General features: G+C 53.3%; 1 protein-coding gene across 1 annotated transcript; it reads left to right on the top strand.

The window, feature by feature from the left end:
* Positions 1–7,090: 7,090 nt before the first annotated feature.
* On the top strand, positions 7,091–16,865 carry CERS2 (ceramide synthase 2). Its single transcript, XM_033197112.1, has 11 exons — positions 7,091–7,462; positions 12,959–13,132; positions 13,538–13,655; positions 13,851–13,969; positions 14,174–14,231; positions 14,335–14,385; positions 14,565–14,657; positions 14,842–14,970; positions 15,182–15,288; positions 15,420–15,573; positions 15,762–16,865. The coding sequence occupies exons 2-11, from the start codon at positions 12,960–12,962 to the stop codon at positions 15,900–15,902; spliced, it is 1,143 nt and encodes a 380-aa protein (XP_033053003.1). The 5' UTR covers positions 7,091–7,462; position 12,959; the 3' UTR covers positions 15,903–16,865.
* Positions 16,866–17,085: the final 220 nt, after the last annotated feature.

Genomic DNA, 17,085 nt, shown 5'->3' on the forward strand with positions numbered 1-17,085 from the left:
AGTCTCAAAGTCCAGCTTCTGACCTGGCTCTGCCTCTGGCTCCAGCTCCCTGGGGGGCTGGTCAGACAGGCTGCAGGTTGATTTCAAGGCTGATAGGGAAAAACCTGTTGGGGCACATACCAGCAGGGCACCCCAGCCTGCACCCCAGAAGGGGTCCCAGCCCAGAAAGTCCCTTGACTGCTGCTTTATTAGAGCCAGCTGGCCTAGGTGGAGAGTGCCCAGGGACTGTTTATATCTGTGGAGAAGGAAGGGCACAAGTATTTGGGGGTGGAAGCTGATGAAGAGTCAAGAGAGAAAAATGCAAAGGGTGTTACCTTCGGAGGGAAGCTCTACGCTCCCAAAAGGCAACAGAGAGATCAGGGAGGCTCCCTCGCCTGGTTTCTTAGACTCCTTCTGTTGCCTTTTGGCAGCCTGGGCCCCGTGGCTGTTTTAGCTGCAGGTGATGCAACCCAGCAGCTGGGCTTGAGGCTGTCTCTGCACAGAGCAGCAGGTGAGCAGCCCTGCGGAGCCCCCGCCCCGCCCTACCATGCAGCAGCTGCTCCAGCCTCACAGCTGGCTCCCTCGGGTCTAAATACAGCCTCTTTCCTGCCTCCCCGGAGAGCCTGGGTAGGGGCAGGGCACAGAAGCTAGAGCCCTGCCTCCACTCCTCTGCCTTTCTCTCAACCCAGGAAGGCCTTCACTGGGATTCCTACATCCCCGGAGGAGGGACCTGCAGTGGCTCCACCACCCTGACGAGATCAGGCCGGAAGACATGGCATGAAGGGATATTTCTGTGGTGGTAATCACTGCTCCTCACTTTTCTCTCCTGTTAAAGTGGAAAACATGCACTTGTGTCAGAACTGGAGAATGAGGGTTCAATACCCGGCTCTGCGACCTATGTTCTGTAAGCTTCGCTAGTCCTTTCAGCTCGCTAAATGGGAGGATTGCGAGAGACGGAGGCTGTGGGACATGCTGGGGCCTCCGAGGACAGGTTTCCTGGGATGATTAAATGAAGTAATGTGTCCACTAAAGAACTTAAACATGTAACCAAACACCACCTCGTCCCCAAAAACTATTGAACTCATAAAAGTAAATAAATAAATAAATAAATAATGTGGCTGGGCAACGGTGGCTCAAGCCTGTAATCCCAGCACTTTGGGAGGCCGAGGCAGGTGGATCACGAGGTCAGGAGATTGAGACCAGCCTGGCTAACACAGTGAAACCCCCTCTCTACTAAAAATACAAAAAATTAGCCAGGCATGGTGGCACGAACCTGTAATCCCAGCTACTCGGGAGGCTGAGGCAGGAGAATTGCTTGAACCTGTGAGGCGGAGTTTGCAGTGAGCTGAGATGGCACCACTGCACTCCAGCCTGGGCGACAGAGCGAGACTCCATCTAAAAAAAAAAAAAAAAAAGGCCGGGCGCGGTGGCTCAAGCCTGTAATCCCAGCACTTTGGGAGGCCGAGACGGGCAGATCATGAGGTCAGGAGATCGAGACCATCCTGGCAACATGGTGAAACCCCGTCTCTACTAAAAAATACAAAAAAAAAAAAAAAAAAAAAAAAAACTAGCTGGGCGAGGTGGCGGGCGCCTGTAGTCCCAGCTACTTGGGAGGCTGAGGCAGGAGAATGGCGTAAACCCGGGAGGTGGAGCTTGCAGTGAGCTGAGACCCGGCCACTGCACCCCAGCCTGGGTGACAGAGTGAGACTCTGTCTCAAAAAAAAAAAAAATTAAAAAAAAAAGTAATCTGTGTAATTGCATGTGGCAGAGAAAAGTGCCCTTGTGAAGTAGGGGTGTTAGATTAAATAAATAAACATACAGGACATGCAGCTTAATTAGAATTTCACATAAATGAGGAATCATTTGTTGGTACAAATATGACCCAAATATTTCATTAAATATACTAACATTTTGGTTTTTTGAGGCAGAGTCTCTCTCTGTTGCCCAGGCTGGAGTGCAGTGGCATGATCTTGGCTCACTACAACGTCTGCCTCTTGGGTTCAAGCAATTCTCCTGCCTCCACCTCCCGAGTAGCTGGGATTATAGGCGCCTGCCATCATGCCTGGCTAATTTTTTGTATTTTTAGTAGAGCGAGGGTTTCACCATGTTGGCCAGGCTGGTCTCAAACTCCTGACCTCGTGATCTGCCCGCCTTGGCCTCCCCAAGTGCTGGGATTACAGGCGTGAGCCACGGCCTGTAATTATTATTTTTTGTTTATCTGAAATTATAGTTTAACAGTGTGTCCTGTATTTCACCTGACAACCCCAAAATGGAACTCAGTCTCAGCATGGTGGCTAAAAGCAAAGCTTCTGGAGCCAGACTTCTTAGAGTTGGGATTCTGGTCTTCTGTGTGACCTTGGACAACTATTCTGTGCTCAGTTTCCTAATCATCAACAAACACATAACAGTGTTTATGTTATAGGTTGTTGTGAGAATTAAATAAATATAGTGCATACAAAGTACTTAGAAGAGTTCTGGGCACAGCGCCGTTAAGTAGACATGTCACAATGTTATCTAATATATAACAATAAGTATTCTTATATGGTAACTGTTACTGTTACTATTACTTACCTCCCCAAGAATTCCGATCTTGGCTCGCTTCCGAAACTTTTCTTGCCAATCCCCAAAATGGCCACAAGAGGGCGCCAGCAGCCACTGAGCTTCTCGAGTCCCCTAGTGGCCCCTTGAGGTCTCCGGCTCCAGCCCAACATATCAAGGGGCTGTCTTAGCCCACTTGGGAAGTGCAGCCTCCTGAGGACACCAGGTTCCTGGGTGGATTTGGTATGCAAGTAGCATCAGGGGAAGAGCCTCAGGTAGATACCTACTCAGGGGAGCTGCCGAGGCTGACCTCGGACACATGCAGGAGACTGGGTGACCGCAGTTAGGCTGGGTAAACATGGTACTGCAGTTCCGCAGCTGGGGTCCCCCTGGCCATTGGCTATCTGTGCACTTCAGAGTTTCTTCTGGCTACCTGCCCAGCAGACTTAGAGGGAACTGAAGGAATCGTGAGGCCTCCTGTTTCCTCAAGCCAAACCTCTCCAAGGGACTCCTGGCCGGCCTGCCAGGTTGAACTCTGAATTTCAAGGCCAACAGAGGCTCAGTCACATGGCAGAAGCGAAGTTCTTGCCTGTGAGGAGTGTGTGTGTGATGCCTTCACAATCGCTGCGCTGAAACCTCCTGCAATCTCATTCCTCTCCCTAGGTTTTGTTTTGTTCAACTTCAGGGCCGGACTGCAGTTGTTTACAGATGTACTGATCACCTTCCATCCCCATGTTGTACATTTTAGAATTGCAGAGTTGGAGAAAATCTTAGAGAGGACCTAATCTACCACCTTTTCTTTTCTTTTCTTTTTTTTTTTTTGAGGCGAAGTCTCACTCTGTGGCCCAGGCTGGAGTGCAGTGGTATGATCTCGGCTCATCGCAACCTCCGACTCCCTCGTTCAAGCAATTCTCCTGCCTCAGCCTCCCAAGTAGCTGGGATTACAGGCATGCACCACCATGCCCAGATAGTTTTTGTATTTTTAATAGAGATGGGGTTTCACTATGTTGACCAGGCTGGTCCCAAACTCCTGACCTCAGGTGATCCACCCACCTTGGCCTCCCAAAGCGCTGGGATTATAGGCATGAGCCACCGCACCCAGCCTTTTATTTATTTATTTTTGAGACAGAGTCTAGCTCTGCTACTCAGGCTGGAGGGCAGTGGCATGATCTCAGCTCACTGCAACAAACCTCCCCCTCCTAGGTTCAAGCAATTCTCCTGCCTCAGCCTCCCAAGTAGCTGGGACTACAGACAGGCATGTGCCACCATGCCTAGCTAAATTTTGTATTTTTAGTAGAGATGAGGTTTCACCATGTTGGGCAGGCTGGTCTTGAACTCCTGACTGCAGGTGATCCACCCACCTCGGCCTCCCAAAGTGCTGGGATTACAGGCATGAGCCACCGGGCCTGGTCCCTACATTACTTTTCTGCAAATACTTTCCACTGCCTGATTTCAGAATACATAGAAACTCCTCTTGGCTATTTTACGTTTTGTTAGGAAATGTTTCCTCCCCGAAACTCCTGGCCCCTGAATCTCCATTAGGTACTAGCTAGGCTCTGTTTCTTACTCAAATAGGTTTCAGTGTTTACAGTTCCACCTGACCTGAAAAAACCCACCTTCCACATTTGGGATCCATGTATGCTTGCCTATCCACAAAGCCAGGCCCGATATCTAAACTATGGGCTGAAGGCCTGGAGATGGCCTGTCCTCTCCTTGGGACACCTCAGCAGCCCATACAGAGGAAGTGAGTCACTGCAAGGCAGGCGGCACTTGGGGCACTGTGGGCGTGGCCATGCCAGCCTGCGTGCTGGGGGATGGGTTGGAAGGGTGGTGATCACAGTCTCCAGTCCAGCCAAGGCAAGCGGTGTGTGTGCTCCTCAGGCATGTTGACAGAGCTGGTCGCATCATCCCAATGCTGGATGAGGCCCAGTTTCCCCTTCTCCATCCACCTTCTCCTTTGTCTCCTGGGGGAGGAATATACCCTCTTATCTTTATTTCTCAGGCCCTGGTTATCCAACTTCAGCCTCAGAACTTCCCCTCCCCACTGCTATCTTAAAAAAAAAAAAAAAAAGTTAACCAGTCTTCAGTTCTCCTGAGGAAGCATTTAAAAAGTCTGGTGGGGACTACAGGAAAGCTTGGCACTTAGGAAAACCACAAGAGAGGGATTCAGAACTAAAAGAAGGAAGATGAGTAGGACGGAGGTGTGGAGAGTGTTAGAGAGAGACCAGAAGGTGAGCTGCGGCCCAAAGAGCCCTGGAACTATGCTGGAAAAAAGGTGTGTAGGTAGCAGATAAGGATTCTGGGGAGAACACTGAAGAAAGGAAGAGGGAACTTTGGAATTAGAAGAATGAAGGAGGAGAGTTCCAATGGGGTAGAAAGAGACAATTGGGATGCAAGGTGGCTCACGCCTGTAATCCCAGCAATTTGAAAGGCCAAGGAGGGTGGATGGCTTGAGCTCAGGAGTTCACGACTAGCGTGAGTGACATGGTGAAATCTCGTGTCTCTACCAAAAATACGAAAACTAGCCGGGCGTGGTGGTGCCGCCTGTGGTCCCTGCTACTTGGGAGGCTGAGGTGGAGGACAGCTTGAGCCTGGAAGGTTGAGGCTGCAGTGACAGAGTGAGACCTCATCTCCAAAGGAAAAAAAAAAAAAGAAAGGAAAGAAAGATACAATGGAAGACATGCTAATAAGGGAGGGAGGAGAAAACGTGGCTGGAGGGGTTGCTGGAAACTGGGAAATCAGGCAGGCCTGGGGCTTAGAAAAGCCTGGAGAAGGCCGGGCGTGGTGGCTCACTCCAGTAATCCCAGCACTTGGGAGGCCGAGGCAGGCGGATCACAAGGTTAGGAGAACGAGACCACGGTGAAACCCCGTCTCTACTAAAAATACAAAAAATTAGCCAGGTGAGGTGGCGGGCGCCTGTAGTCCCAGCTACTCAGGAGGCTGAGGCAGGAGAATGGCGGGAACCCGGGAGGCGGAGCTTGCAGTGAGCCGAGATCGAGCCACTGCACTCCAGCCTGGCGACAGAGCGAGACTCCGCCTCCAAAAAAAAAAAAAAAAAAAAAAAAGCCTGGAGAAGCCCTCTGAGTGGTTAGGGGCCACCACTCCCATCTTTCCCATGGTGTGCCTGGGCTGTGTATCCCCGTGAAAACAGAGGCAGAACAAACGGGTCGAACAGCCTCTGCCTCCTTACTCTCCAGAAAGGGCCTGAGATGAGGGATGGGCCCTCCAACAGGATTAGTGGGGGTTGCACTCCTTCCTACCAGGACTTGACCAGATAAACGGGAAACAAGCTAGTGTCAGAGGCTCTGATTGCGACAGCGTAAAAGAGGCAACACTTCATCTAGGTTAGAAATTTGACAACAGTACCTCTCCATGGAGTAAGCTGCAGCTCTCCCTGTATAGGAGCCCTCAAATACATCTTAGTCATCATTCGTTCACGTTAGGAGTTAAGACCAGCTTTCTAGGGAAAACATGTTGCATCTTCCAACAGTAATTACTTCCGAAACAGTAATTTTACCACACAAGGGGAAAGCTTTTTTTCTTTTTCAATTTATAAAGGAGATGGGGGATCTCGCTATATTAATCAGGTCGGTCTTGAACTCCTGGCCTCAAGTGATCTGCCTGCCTCGGCCTCCCCAGGTGCTGGGATTACAGGCATGAGCCACTGCGCCAGGCCAAGGGGAGAGCACTTTTTATTTTTATTTTTCCTGAGAGGGAGTCTCGCTCTCTCGCCCAGGCTGGAGTGCAGCAGCGAGATCTGGGCGCACTGCAAACTCCACCTCCAGGGTTCAAGCTATTCTCATGCTTCAGCCTCCCAAGTAACTGGGATTACAAGTGCGTGCCACCGTGCCCGGCTAATTTTTGTATTTTTAGTAGAGACGGGGTTTCACCATGTTGGCCAGGCTGGTCTCGAACGCCTGACTTCAGATGATCTGCCCGCCTCAGCCTCCCAAAATGCTGGGATCACAGGCGTGAGCCACCACGCCCGTCCGGGAAACACTTTTTAACACGAAATCGAATACGGATAAATGTGGTGTCATTTGAAAACTCAAATACATTTTACAAAACAAAAGTTGAGGTGGCTCTTTGAGACAGGGCCCTCGGGTGTGCGCACGTTCGGGTTTGCTTTTCCTTGCCACCGGGGTAGGTCCCGCAGCAGCTGGGTGGAAAGTCCGCGGCTTTTACGGCGGGGTAGGCGAGGGTCGCCCGAGGGGTTGCAGGCTCTGACTGGGTCTCGAGGCTCGGCTGCTTCGGTCTGCCCTGGAGAGGTTTTCAGCTTCGGCGCGAGGCACTTGGGCAGGACCCCCGGGCTGCGCCCTCCTCCGCCCGCGCCCCGTGGGGCTGGAAGTGGGAATGTGCCTACTCCGGCGGGAACCGGGGGCCGCACAGCAGTTGGGGGTGGGTGGGGCTGGGTAGGAGTGAGGGGCAGGAACGCCGCCGCTCGGAGCCCGGGACCCCGCGGCATCCGGTGCGTCTGTGTCGGTCCCAGTGGGAGACCTCTCACCCAGAAAACAGACCGAAGCTGCCGGAGGAGCCCGCACCCGCCTCCCCACGTCGGGGGCTTCTCTAGCGCACGGTGACGGGCGTGGGCGTGGCTGCGGGCCCGGGAGCGGAGGGCTGGGGTCCCGGCTCCCGGGCCGGGGCGGAGGGGCAGCCGCAGCGCAACGGCCCGCCCCGCCCTCCCCTCCCGTCCACGCCCAGCCTCCCGGCCCCTGGGCTGCTCGCGGCCTTTCTTTCCCGGCTGGGCTCGGGCTCAGCTCGACTGGGCTCGGCGGGCGGCGGCGGCGGCGGGCGGAGGAGGGAGGGCGAGGGCGGGCGCGGGCCGGCGGGCGGGCGGAAGAGGGAGGAGAGGCGCGGGGAGCCAGGCCTCGGGGCCTCGGAGCAGCCACCCGAGCAGACGGATCACACGGAGCAGCGGCCCCGGCCCCGCCAGATCTGCAGCCGAGTGAGTCGCGGCCCCCGCCCGGCGCCCGATCCCCGCGCGGGGGTGGGAAGGGGCTGCGGAAAAGTTGGGAGCCCCAGGGGCCGCTTTGTCTCAGGGCGGCGGAGGGGCCGGGCTGGGAAGGCCGCGGGGCCGGGGCGGGGGGCGGCGCTGGCGGGGGGCGCTGCGGGCGCTCATGGCGGCGGCCGGGGAGGGCGGGCGCAGCGCCTCAAGGGAGCTGCCGGGGCCGCGGGCCTGGCGCCGCGGTGTCCGCAGCAGCGCCGCCCCGAGCCGGAGGAGCCCTCCTGGGCAACAGGTAGGGCGGGAGGTGGGGACGCGGGGGCTGCGGGCGACGGGGCCGAGCCGCAGGCGCCCCTTTGTTGGAGAGTGGAGGAGCTTGGTGACCATTGGCGCGCGAGCCTCCACCCTGGCAGCGGTCCGCGGGGTTGCCCCGGCCTGGACGCGTACTGTGGCTCGGGTGGGAGGAGAGGGGAGGGCCCTGCCCCGTTTTCTTCCTACTGGCCCACCGTGCCCACCTCGTAGGCGAGGTCAGAGCTTCCATGTGCTTAACGGGAAACAGGAAGGAGCGGCCCAGAGCGCCTGCCCCGGCCCGGCAGGGCTAAGGCATACCGTTATGAGGTGTGGATGGCTGGCAAGGGAGCTCCTGGTGGAACTGGCTTTCTGGGCCGTAGCTTGTTAATCACCAGAGGCCCGTGGCAAGTGGGTTGACTGCAGGTGTTAGAGCACTCATCTTTAGCCTGCAGTTGGAGTTTCTCCCTCCCTAAGCCTGGCTCCTGGCTTCAAAATCTGGTTTCAGTCACCTGAGTTGCCAGGCCCAGGTTCAGGGGGTTCTGAGGATCGTGACGAATGCAGTGCGCCCCTGTTCCTGGAGAACTGAGTGCCAGCAGGCCTCCAGCAGACAGTCACCCCCATATCTGTGCTGGGGCAGGGGTGGGTGGGGGTTGCTGCCCCATACCAGAGTTGGGGTGACCGCACCTGGGTGTGAGTGGCTGCACATGTAAAGGGGCTCCTAAGGGTAAGGACTTGTCTGCAGCCCTGGCCCTGAGGACCTGGCCCTGACCATACCATGATCTGCACAGTCTGTGTTCCAGAGAGAGATCCTTTTCTCCCCTGGTCCCCCACTCCCCTCACTGGGGCCTCTGGCCAGATTTTCCCCTGGGAGGAAGGGCCTCCTTTTTCCCCTGTCAACTGGCCACAGGCTGGCTGATCCTTCACTGTGTCCTTCAGCACCCCTGGGGCCATAGTCTCCTGCAGTGTTTGGGTCTGTGGAGGCCTTTGGTGGGACTTTCCAGACAAGCTGTAGGCCAGATGGGGCTGAGGACTGCTGTTCTGACCGCCTTTCACCCACCTCTTCTTACAATCTGGCTTATTTTGAGGCCCATCCTGCAGCCTGGAGGGATAACACACCTCTCCTTGGCTCCATCCATGGCTTGTCAACTTCTAGTTCATGACCTCCTGCTGTTGCCTGAAAAAAAAGTTTTCAACAAGGAAGAGACTATTCAGGACTTCTTCAGTGGAAGCAGGGAGCCAGTGGGACCTTTGTCACTCCTCTCTTGTCAACAACCCCTTTCTATTTTCCTCAGTTATTCCTCCAAACTGTGAGAGCCAGTCAGACTGACCACATGGAGTCAGAGAGAATTCCTTCCTCTCAGGCCCAAACAGCTGCCCTCTCAGTCCTTTGGATCTACAAACTCCCGTGGGGACCCTCTGCACCTTTCATCCACCTAGAGGGGTCTTGTGGGGATGTCAGTCAGAGCTGGGGCAAAGGTTGGGGCTGGGCAGAGTCCTGCTCAAGTTCCTGTTAATCCAATGCCAGTTAAATCCCTGCTCTTCTGGCCCCTCTCCAGCCTGTGCCTCAGAAAGTGGCATCTGTGCCTCTAAGGCAGGTGTGTGTGTGAGAGAGCGTAGACAGATACCATGTCTCTTCATGTGTATGGGGGAAGTCTGGGTGGAAAAGTGTTTGTAGATGTGATTTTCTCCACAAGAAGTCAAGTGACTGCCCTGGGGCCTGGAAAAACAGTGTTGTCTCCCTGCCCTGTGTAAACTTCACCTTTTCTTGCCCCAGCCTGTTGTTTATGGGGTCTTGCTTGGATCCGTATGCTGGTGCTAAGAGGCTTCCCCAGCACTGCCACAGGGACCCAACTCTTTGGTTCTGTGGGGATGTGTAAGTGAGGCTGGCCAGGCCCCTGCTGCCCTCCCCTCCCCTCATGTTGAGTCAGAGGTCCTGACCCTGCTGAATCTGGGGCCTCCCTGCTGGGGAGAGGGGGGTAGTGCCTCTCTGCTAATGGAGGTACAGGAGGACCACCAGGGAGGGCTGTGGTCATGGGAAGCCTGCAACCTCGGTGTAAAAGCCCCCATTAATCTGCATTTCCCAAGTCTTCCACTCTCCCTGCTTGGAGTGGAAGAGGACAGGTGCTATCTCATCTTGGGGATGAGGAAGTTGCACTGCCCAGGTGTCTGCCCTTGACCATGCTCTAGTGCCTACTTTGCCTGCCCCCTACCCCGGCCCCCCACCCCCACCCCCTGCTTTGCAGGCATGAGACATTCCTGGGCCCCAGGAGTCCAGCAGGGGCTCCACCCTCCCTCTGTGACTGCAGCCTGCCGCCTGACTAGAGAAACATCCCTGCCAGTTTTCACTGACCTGGCTAGGGGTGGGATCCAAAGTCTAGGACTGCCGGGGCAACACGGTACCTTTGGCTTTACATTTCCCTGGAGAAGTTGGGCTCCAAGAGACAGCAGTCAGGTGACTGGGTCAGGCTGATTTCTCGCTTCCAATCAGGCTGAGCAAAAAGTGGGAAGAGGGGGTCACGTGCACACATCAAGGTGTTCCACATTGTCCCGTCTCTGTGCAGGTTCTACCCTTGTCCCTTCTCTATTCAATTTTCTACAACTTTTCTCTAGGAAAAAAGTGTGTGTGTGTGTTTGTGTGGGGAAAGTTCCGCTGTGGATAATTACATTTAATTTTGTTCAGTTCAGAAGGCTTCCATCTGTTTAATTAAATATTTATTCTGGCTGAGGTGGAGGGGGCAGGGGCAGTGCCTGGAATGTACATGTGTGATTTGGGGGAGGAGGAGGGGAGAAGGTGGAGCTGAAGCTCCTTTACTGGCAGTGTTGACCTCTGATTTCATCCAAGAGAGTAATGACCAGGAGTGGGGACAAGGGGGTAAAAGTCCTTGAGCTGGAATACTGATCCATGACAGGCTGAGGGATTTCGCAAGGGCTTCTGTGGTGGGTGGGGGTGGAGCGGGAGCTGTCAGAGCAGCAGCAGGACCAGCCCTGCCCAGCTGTGGTCTCAGGCTCTTTCTTCAGTCAGTGGCACCAACTAGTCTCCAGGTCACGGTGGATAACAATCTCACCACTCTCTTCTTCCTGTCTCTGCTTTCACTTTCTGGGCCAGCCTAAATCCTGCTGCCTCACCTCCTTCCCAGGAGGGGAACAAGAGGTGGGGAGCCTGGAAAAGACTGTCCTGGTCATCCTGCTGCGGCTTCTTGCTGAGTCCTAGGATTGCCAGGTGTTGTGCTGGACCCAGCATCCGTGGCTCTTCTGGACCATCTTGCCGTTCCTCTCAGCTCCAAGCAGCTGCTCTTCCCTCATGAGCCACACACACAGACCGTTCCTTCCCTCCTCTGGGTATCCAAGTGGTCACTCCCACCATGTTGTTCCTCTTTCAGTTGGGGGAGGAGGTTTACATAGCGGCTCTTTCCTAGACTGAGGGGGTATGGGTGTTCCCCTGCAGACTAGGATTGTATTTTCTGGATGAGCATTTATACGAAATAGCTCTGACCAGGCACAGTGGCTCATGCCTGTAATCCTAGCACTTTGGGAGGCCAAGGCCGGCCAGTTGCTTGAGCCCAGGAGTTCAAGACCAGCCTGGGCAACATGGCAAAACCCTGTTTCTACCAAAAAAAAATTCAAAAATTAGCCAGATGTGGTGCTTGCTACTCGGTAGTGCGTGCTACTTATAGCCCCAGCCACTTGGGAGACTGAAGCAGGAGGGGAGGATGGCTTGAACCTGGGAGGTGGAGGTTGCAGTGAGCCGTTATTGTACCACTGCACTCCAGCTTGGGTGACAGAGGAAGACCCTGTCTCAAAAGAAAATAAAAGAATAGCTCTTAATTCCACCAGATGTATTGGTCTGCTGTCTTGGTTCCCTGCCCTATAATCCCTGACTCTTTGCAGCCCTACCTTCACTTTTCTTTCTGAAGAGTTATACATAGGGTCTTTCTGCCTTATGTGTAGGGACTAGATGGCTTGGCATGGAGTGTCAACCTTGTGTGCAGTTCGATGTCCAGTGATTGTGGAGCTCAGCATCATTTGGGGACATAATTTTGCTTTATCCTGGCTTTATTTGTTTATTTATTTTTTAAGACATAGTCTCTGTTACCCAGGCTGGAGTGCAGTGGCAAGATCACGGCTCACTGCAACCTTCACCTCCCAGGCTCAAGTGATCCTCCCACCTCAGCCTCCCGAGTAGGTGGGGTTACAGGCATGTGCCACCACACTCAGCTAATTTTTGTACTTTTTGTAGAGATGGGGTTTCACCGTGTTGCCCAGGGTGGTCTCAAACTCCTGAGCTCAAGTGATCAGACTGCCTCGGCCTCCCAAAGTGCTGGGATTACAGGCATGAGCCACTGCTCAGCCTACCCTGTCTCTTAAATTTTTCTTTAGGGACCTGCTACTCAGATGGGTTGTAGGGAAGGGGAAGAAGGGTTTGTCTCAGCCCTGCAGTGTTTTGGGGCACCCCCTGGAAGCTTTCAGCTAAGTTGGCTTGGAGGCTTGAGGAAATGGCCAGAGCATGGGGGGATAAGGGAGGGACTTTACTCAGATTGTTGGCTATAGTTTCTAGGGCCAGGTCCTGCCTGTCTTCCAGGTTGAGATAGAAAAATGACAAGACCCCCAAGGTTCTTCCCCCCCCGAAATCAGAGGTTGTAAGGACCCCAGGTTTCTTAATTCCAGGGAATCACATCTGCAGGTTGCTGTGGACGATAAATGTTTTTTGTTGGTTTTTTTCTTTTTTTGAGATGGAGTCTTGCTCTATCACCCAGGCTGGAGTGCAATGGCATGATTTCGGCTCACTGCAACCTCCACCTCCTGGGTTCAAGCGATTCTCCTGCCTTACCCACTCGAGTAGCTGGGACTATAGGCGCCCGCCATTACACCCAGCTAATTTTTTGTATTTTTAGTAGAGACGAGGTTTTGCCATGTTGGCCAGGCTGGTCTGGATCTCCTGACCTCGTGATCTGCCAGTCTCGGCCTCCCAAAGTGCTGGGACCACAGGTGTGAGCCACCATGCCCAGCCTGACAGTACATGTTAAAACTGGAAAGCCACCATATTACAGATGAGGAAACTGATTTGCCCAAGGCTGCATAGCCAGGATAGGGATCTAGAGTTCGACTCTGCCCCCTTCTCCTTTTGATACACCCTGAAAACTTTCATTCATCTATCTCTTCCCCCATAGCTACTCCCTCTTGATGCCCTCCCCTTTGCCTCTCACTCAGGATGCTCCAGACTTTGTATGATTACTTCTGGTGGGAACGCCTGTGGCTGCCTGTGAACTTGACCTGGGCCGATCTAGAAGACCGAGATGGACGTGTCTACGCCAAAGCCTCAGATCTCTATATCACGCTGCCCCTGGCCTTGCTCTTCCTCATCGTTCGATACTTCTTTGAGCTGTAAGCATGCCGGCCTACCCTCATGCCTTCCCCAGTTGCCAGTTGTAGTTTCTTGGACTTCAAGTTTGTTCCTTGCTATTTAATTAGCCCTAGACCCTGATGTTCTGGCTACTCAGGTTCCTGCCCACTGTGCTCCCCCTCCCCTGAAGGCACCATTGTCTTCCTGAAGGCTCAGCACCCCCAGGCCCTTATCATCAATGGTTATTTGTTCTCACCCTCCACCCGCCACCCGCCTGGCCACTAGTGAACACACAGGCAGCTTTGTCAGCTGTGGGCAGCCCTGGAGGCTAGAGAAAAGGGGGTTGCCAGGAAGTCAGGGAAACTGAGTCCAGGGTAAAGTTGCCTTAGCTTGCAGCCCTTTCCCTTCCCAGCAAGCTAGATACCTTACTCATATCCCTTCCCCAGGTACGTGGCTACACCACTGGCTGCTCTCTTGAACATAAAGGAGAAAACCCGACTGCGGGCACCTCCCAATGCCACCTTGGAACATTTCTACCTGACCAGTGGCAAGCAGCCCAAGCAGGTATGAGCCGCATGCTGCCCTGACTCTGGGAATCACTGAGTTTGGTGGGGAGGGGAGAGGGTTTGAATGTTCGCTCTGGCAGGTGAAGAGATGGGGAAGCGCAGTGGTGCTGACTGAGCTTGTTACTGGGAGAGGCTGGGGGTGCTGCTGAATTCCGAAGGTAAACATAACAATGGGCTTCTTCACTACGCCCAGGTGGAGGTAGAGCTTTTGTCCCGGCAGAGCGGGCTCTCAGGCCGCCAGGTAGAGCGTTGGTTCCGCCGCCGCCGCAACCAGGACCGGCCCAGTCTCCTCAAGAAGTTCCGAGAAGCCAGGTGGGGGAGGCTGAGGCAGGAGAAGCTGGGTGGCAAGCAAGATCCTGATGTGTCTTGCTGGGAGGGATAGGTGGTGGCTATATACAGGGAGATGTGAGGAGGTGAATTCAGTTATTAATGGTGGTGAGGATATCTGCAGGTATTTGGGGGCTGCTGGGGGACTGTGGTGTCCTCTGACCTAGCCATTTCCGCTTCCTTTGCCAGCTGGAGATTCACATTTTACCTGATTGCCTTCATTGCCGGCATGGCCGTCATTGTGGATGTGAGTGGGGATTACTGGGAGGTGGGAGTAGGTTCTCTGGCAAGGTCAGGTGAAGCCGTGGAATTTGGGTTCCTCCTCTTTTAACCTCTCACTATCTCTGCAGAAACCCTGGTTCTATGACATGAAGAAAGTTTGGGAGGGATATCCCATACAGGTATGAGTCTTGCTTCCTCATATGGGGGTGGACTAAGACAAACCCCAGTGAAGAGACAGTTTGTGGAATCCATGGCAGAGGGATTAGAGTGATGGAATGAAGAACCTCAGGGGCTAGAGGGTTTGTGGAGTCGGGACACCCTTGGGGCTGGTTGCTCTTACCTCTCTCTCCTCTCCCAGAGCACTATCCCTTCCCAATATTGGTACTACATGATTGAACTTTCCTTCTACTGGTCCCTGCTCTTCAGCATTGCCTCTGATGTCAAGCGAAAGGTGGGTGAAGGGGTTGTGCAATTAAGCCTAAGAGCCAAAATGAGGCCCTGGGATGAACACCCTCTCCTTTGACTTCTGGGTACTCTGAATGGAGCTGTTGGTATAGGGGGAATTAAAGGCAAGGGGGAAGGCATAGTGAGAGTTGGGGAAGAAAAAGTCCCTGGGGTCTGCATCATCTCTGCAGGATTTCAAGGAACAGATCATCCACCATGTGGCCACCATCATCCTCATCAGCTTTTCCTGGTTTGCCAATTACATCCGAGCTGGGACTCTCATCATGGCTCTGCATGACTCTTCCGATTACCTGCTGGAGGTTAGGCTACCTCAAACCTAGAGACCCTGGTGCAGGTTCTTCTGTCCCTTTGATTTTCTTTGGGAGGGAGGTGCGGGGTGGGAATTTGGAGGGTGACATTCCTGGGACCAAGGAGGAGGGCACAGAGTCAGTGTTACTAATTGGAGTGTACATATGAATGTACTTGAGGGAGTCAGGAGCCAATGATGATGGATGGGGGCTCTCTATGCAGTCAGCCAAGATGTTTAACTACGCGGGATGGAAGAACACCTGCAACAACATCTTCATCATCTTCGCCATTGTTTTCATCATCACCCGACTGGTCATCCTGCCCTTCTGGTGAGTAGGCAGCCAGGCTACACTCCTGTTCTGAAGAAATCAGAAGCCTTGCCTTTCGCTCGCTCCTGTATCTCCCTGGTGTCTTACCTGCTCTTGTCCATGTTTACAATTCTCTCTCCTTGAATCCTCAGGATCCTGCATTGCACCCTGGTGTACCCACTGGAGCTCTATCCTGCCTTCTTTGGCTATTACTTCTTCAATTCCATGATGGGAGTTCTACAACTGCTGCATATCTTCTGGGCCTACCTCATTTTGCGCATGGCCCACAAGTTCATAACTGGAAAGGTAAAGGCTCTGTCCCCATTGTGTAGGCCTTACTACTCTCTACGACTTCCTGAACTCCCATCTTTCCAGCAATCCTCTAAAAAACTAGTGTGGGGCCTTGGGTATAATAGGAGCAAGCCCTCAGAGAGAAGCAGTCTTTAGGGGTTTGAGGATCTCATGTAATAACCGTTCTTGTCCCTTTTCCACAGCTGGTAGAAGATGAACGCAGTGACCGGGAAGAAACAGAGAGCTCAGAGGGGGAGGAGGCTGCAGCTGGGGGAGGAGCAAAGAGCCGGCCCCTAGCCAATGGCCACCCCATCCTCAATAACCACCATCGTAAGAATGACTGAACCATTATTCCAGTTGCCTCCCAGATTAATGCATAAAGCCAAGGAACTACCCCCCTCCCCGCGCTATAGGGTCACTTTAAGCTCTGGGGAAAAAGGAGAAAGTGAGAGGAGAGTTCTCTGCATCCTCCCTCCTTGCTTTTCACCCAGTTGCCTTTAAACCAAATTCTAACCAGCTTATCCCCAGGTAGGGGGACGTTGGTTATATTCTGTTAGAGGGGGATGGTTGTATTTTCCTCCCTATCCTCCAAGTCATCCTTTCTACTGCTTTTGAGGCCCTCCCTCAGCTCTCTGGGGGTAGGGGTTACAACTCACATTCCTTATTCTGTGAATTTGGCCCTAGCTGTTTGCCTTTGACTCCCTGACCTCCAGAGTCAGGGTTGTGCCTTATTGTCCCATCTGTGGGCCTCATTCTGCCAAAGCTGGACCAAGGCTCACCTTTCTAAGCTCCCTAACTTGGGCCAGAAACCAAAGCTGAGCTGACTTTTAACTTTTTCCCTCTATGACACAAACGAATTGAGGGTAGGAGGGTGCACATAACCCTTATCCTACTTCTGCCAAAAAGTGGGGGCTGTACTGGGGACTGCTCGGATGATCTTTCTTTATGCTACTTCTTTCAGCTGTCCCTGTAGCCACAGGTCTAAGATCTGACTGCCGCCTCCTTTCTCTGGCCTCTTCCCCTTCCCTCTTCTCTTCAGCTAGGCTAGCTGGTTTGGAGTAGAATGGCAACTAATTCTAATTTTTATTTATTAAATATTTGGGGCTTTGGTTTTAAAGCCAGAATTACGGCTAGCACCTAGCATTTCAGCAGAGGGACCATTTTAGACCAAAATGTACTGTTAATGGGTTTTTTTTTTTAAATTAAAAGATTAAATAAAAAATATTAAATAAAACATGGCAACAAGTGTCAGACTATTAGGAATTGAGAAGGGAGATCAACTAAATAAACGAAGAGAGTCTTTCTTATGCCTTCCTTGCAGTTATGTAACATTTTCTTTTTTAAATTTCACATGCATGTAATTCCAGCACTTTGGGGGGCCAAGGAGGGTGGATCACTAGAGGTCAGGCATTTGAGACCAGCCTGGCCAACATGGCGAAACCCCATCTCTACTAAAAATACACACATTTAGCTGGGCGTGGTGGCAGGCGCCTGTAATCCCAGCTACTTGGGAGGCTGAGGCAGGAG

The sequence above is a fragment of the Trachypithecus francoisi genome, unplaced genomic scaffold, assembly GCF_009764315.1.
Source record: "Trachypithecus francoisi isolate TF-2019V2 unplaced genomic scaffold, Tfra_2.0 Lachesis_group5, whole genome shotgun sequence".
Taxonomy (NCBI): domain Eukaryota; kingdom Metazoa; phylum Chordata; class Mammalia; order Primates; family Cercopithecidae; genus Trachypithecus; species Trachypithecus francoisi.

Excerpts from the sequence above, each read along its gene's own strand:
- CERS2 (XM_033197112.1), top strand. The coding sequence starts at position 12,960 with ATGCTCCAGACTTTGTATGATTACTTCTGGTGGGAACGCCTGTGGCTG. Across the intron at positions 13,656-13,850 it reads GTGGCAAGCAGCCCAAGCAG|GTGGAGGTAGAGCTTTTGTC; the intron begins GTATGAGCCGCA and ends CACTACGCCCAG. Across the intron at positions 14,386-14,564 it reads GGGAGGGATATCCCATACAG|AGCACTATCCCTTCCCAATA; the intron begins GTATGAGTCTTG and ends CTCCTCTCCCAG.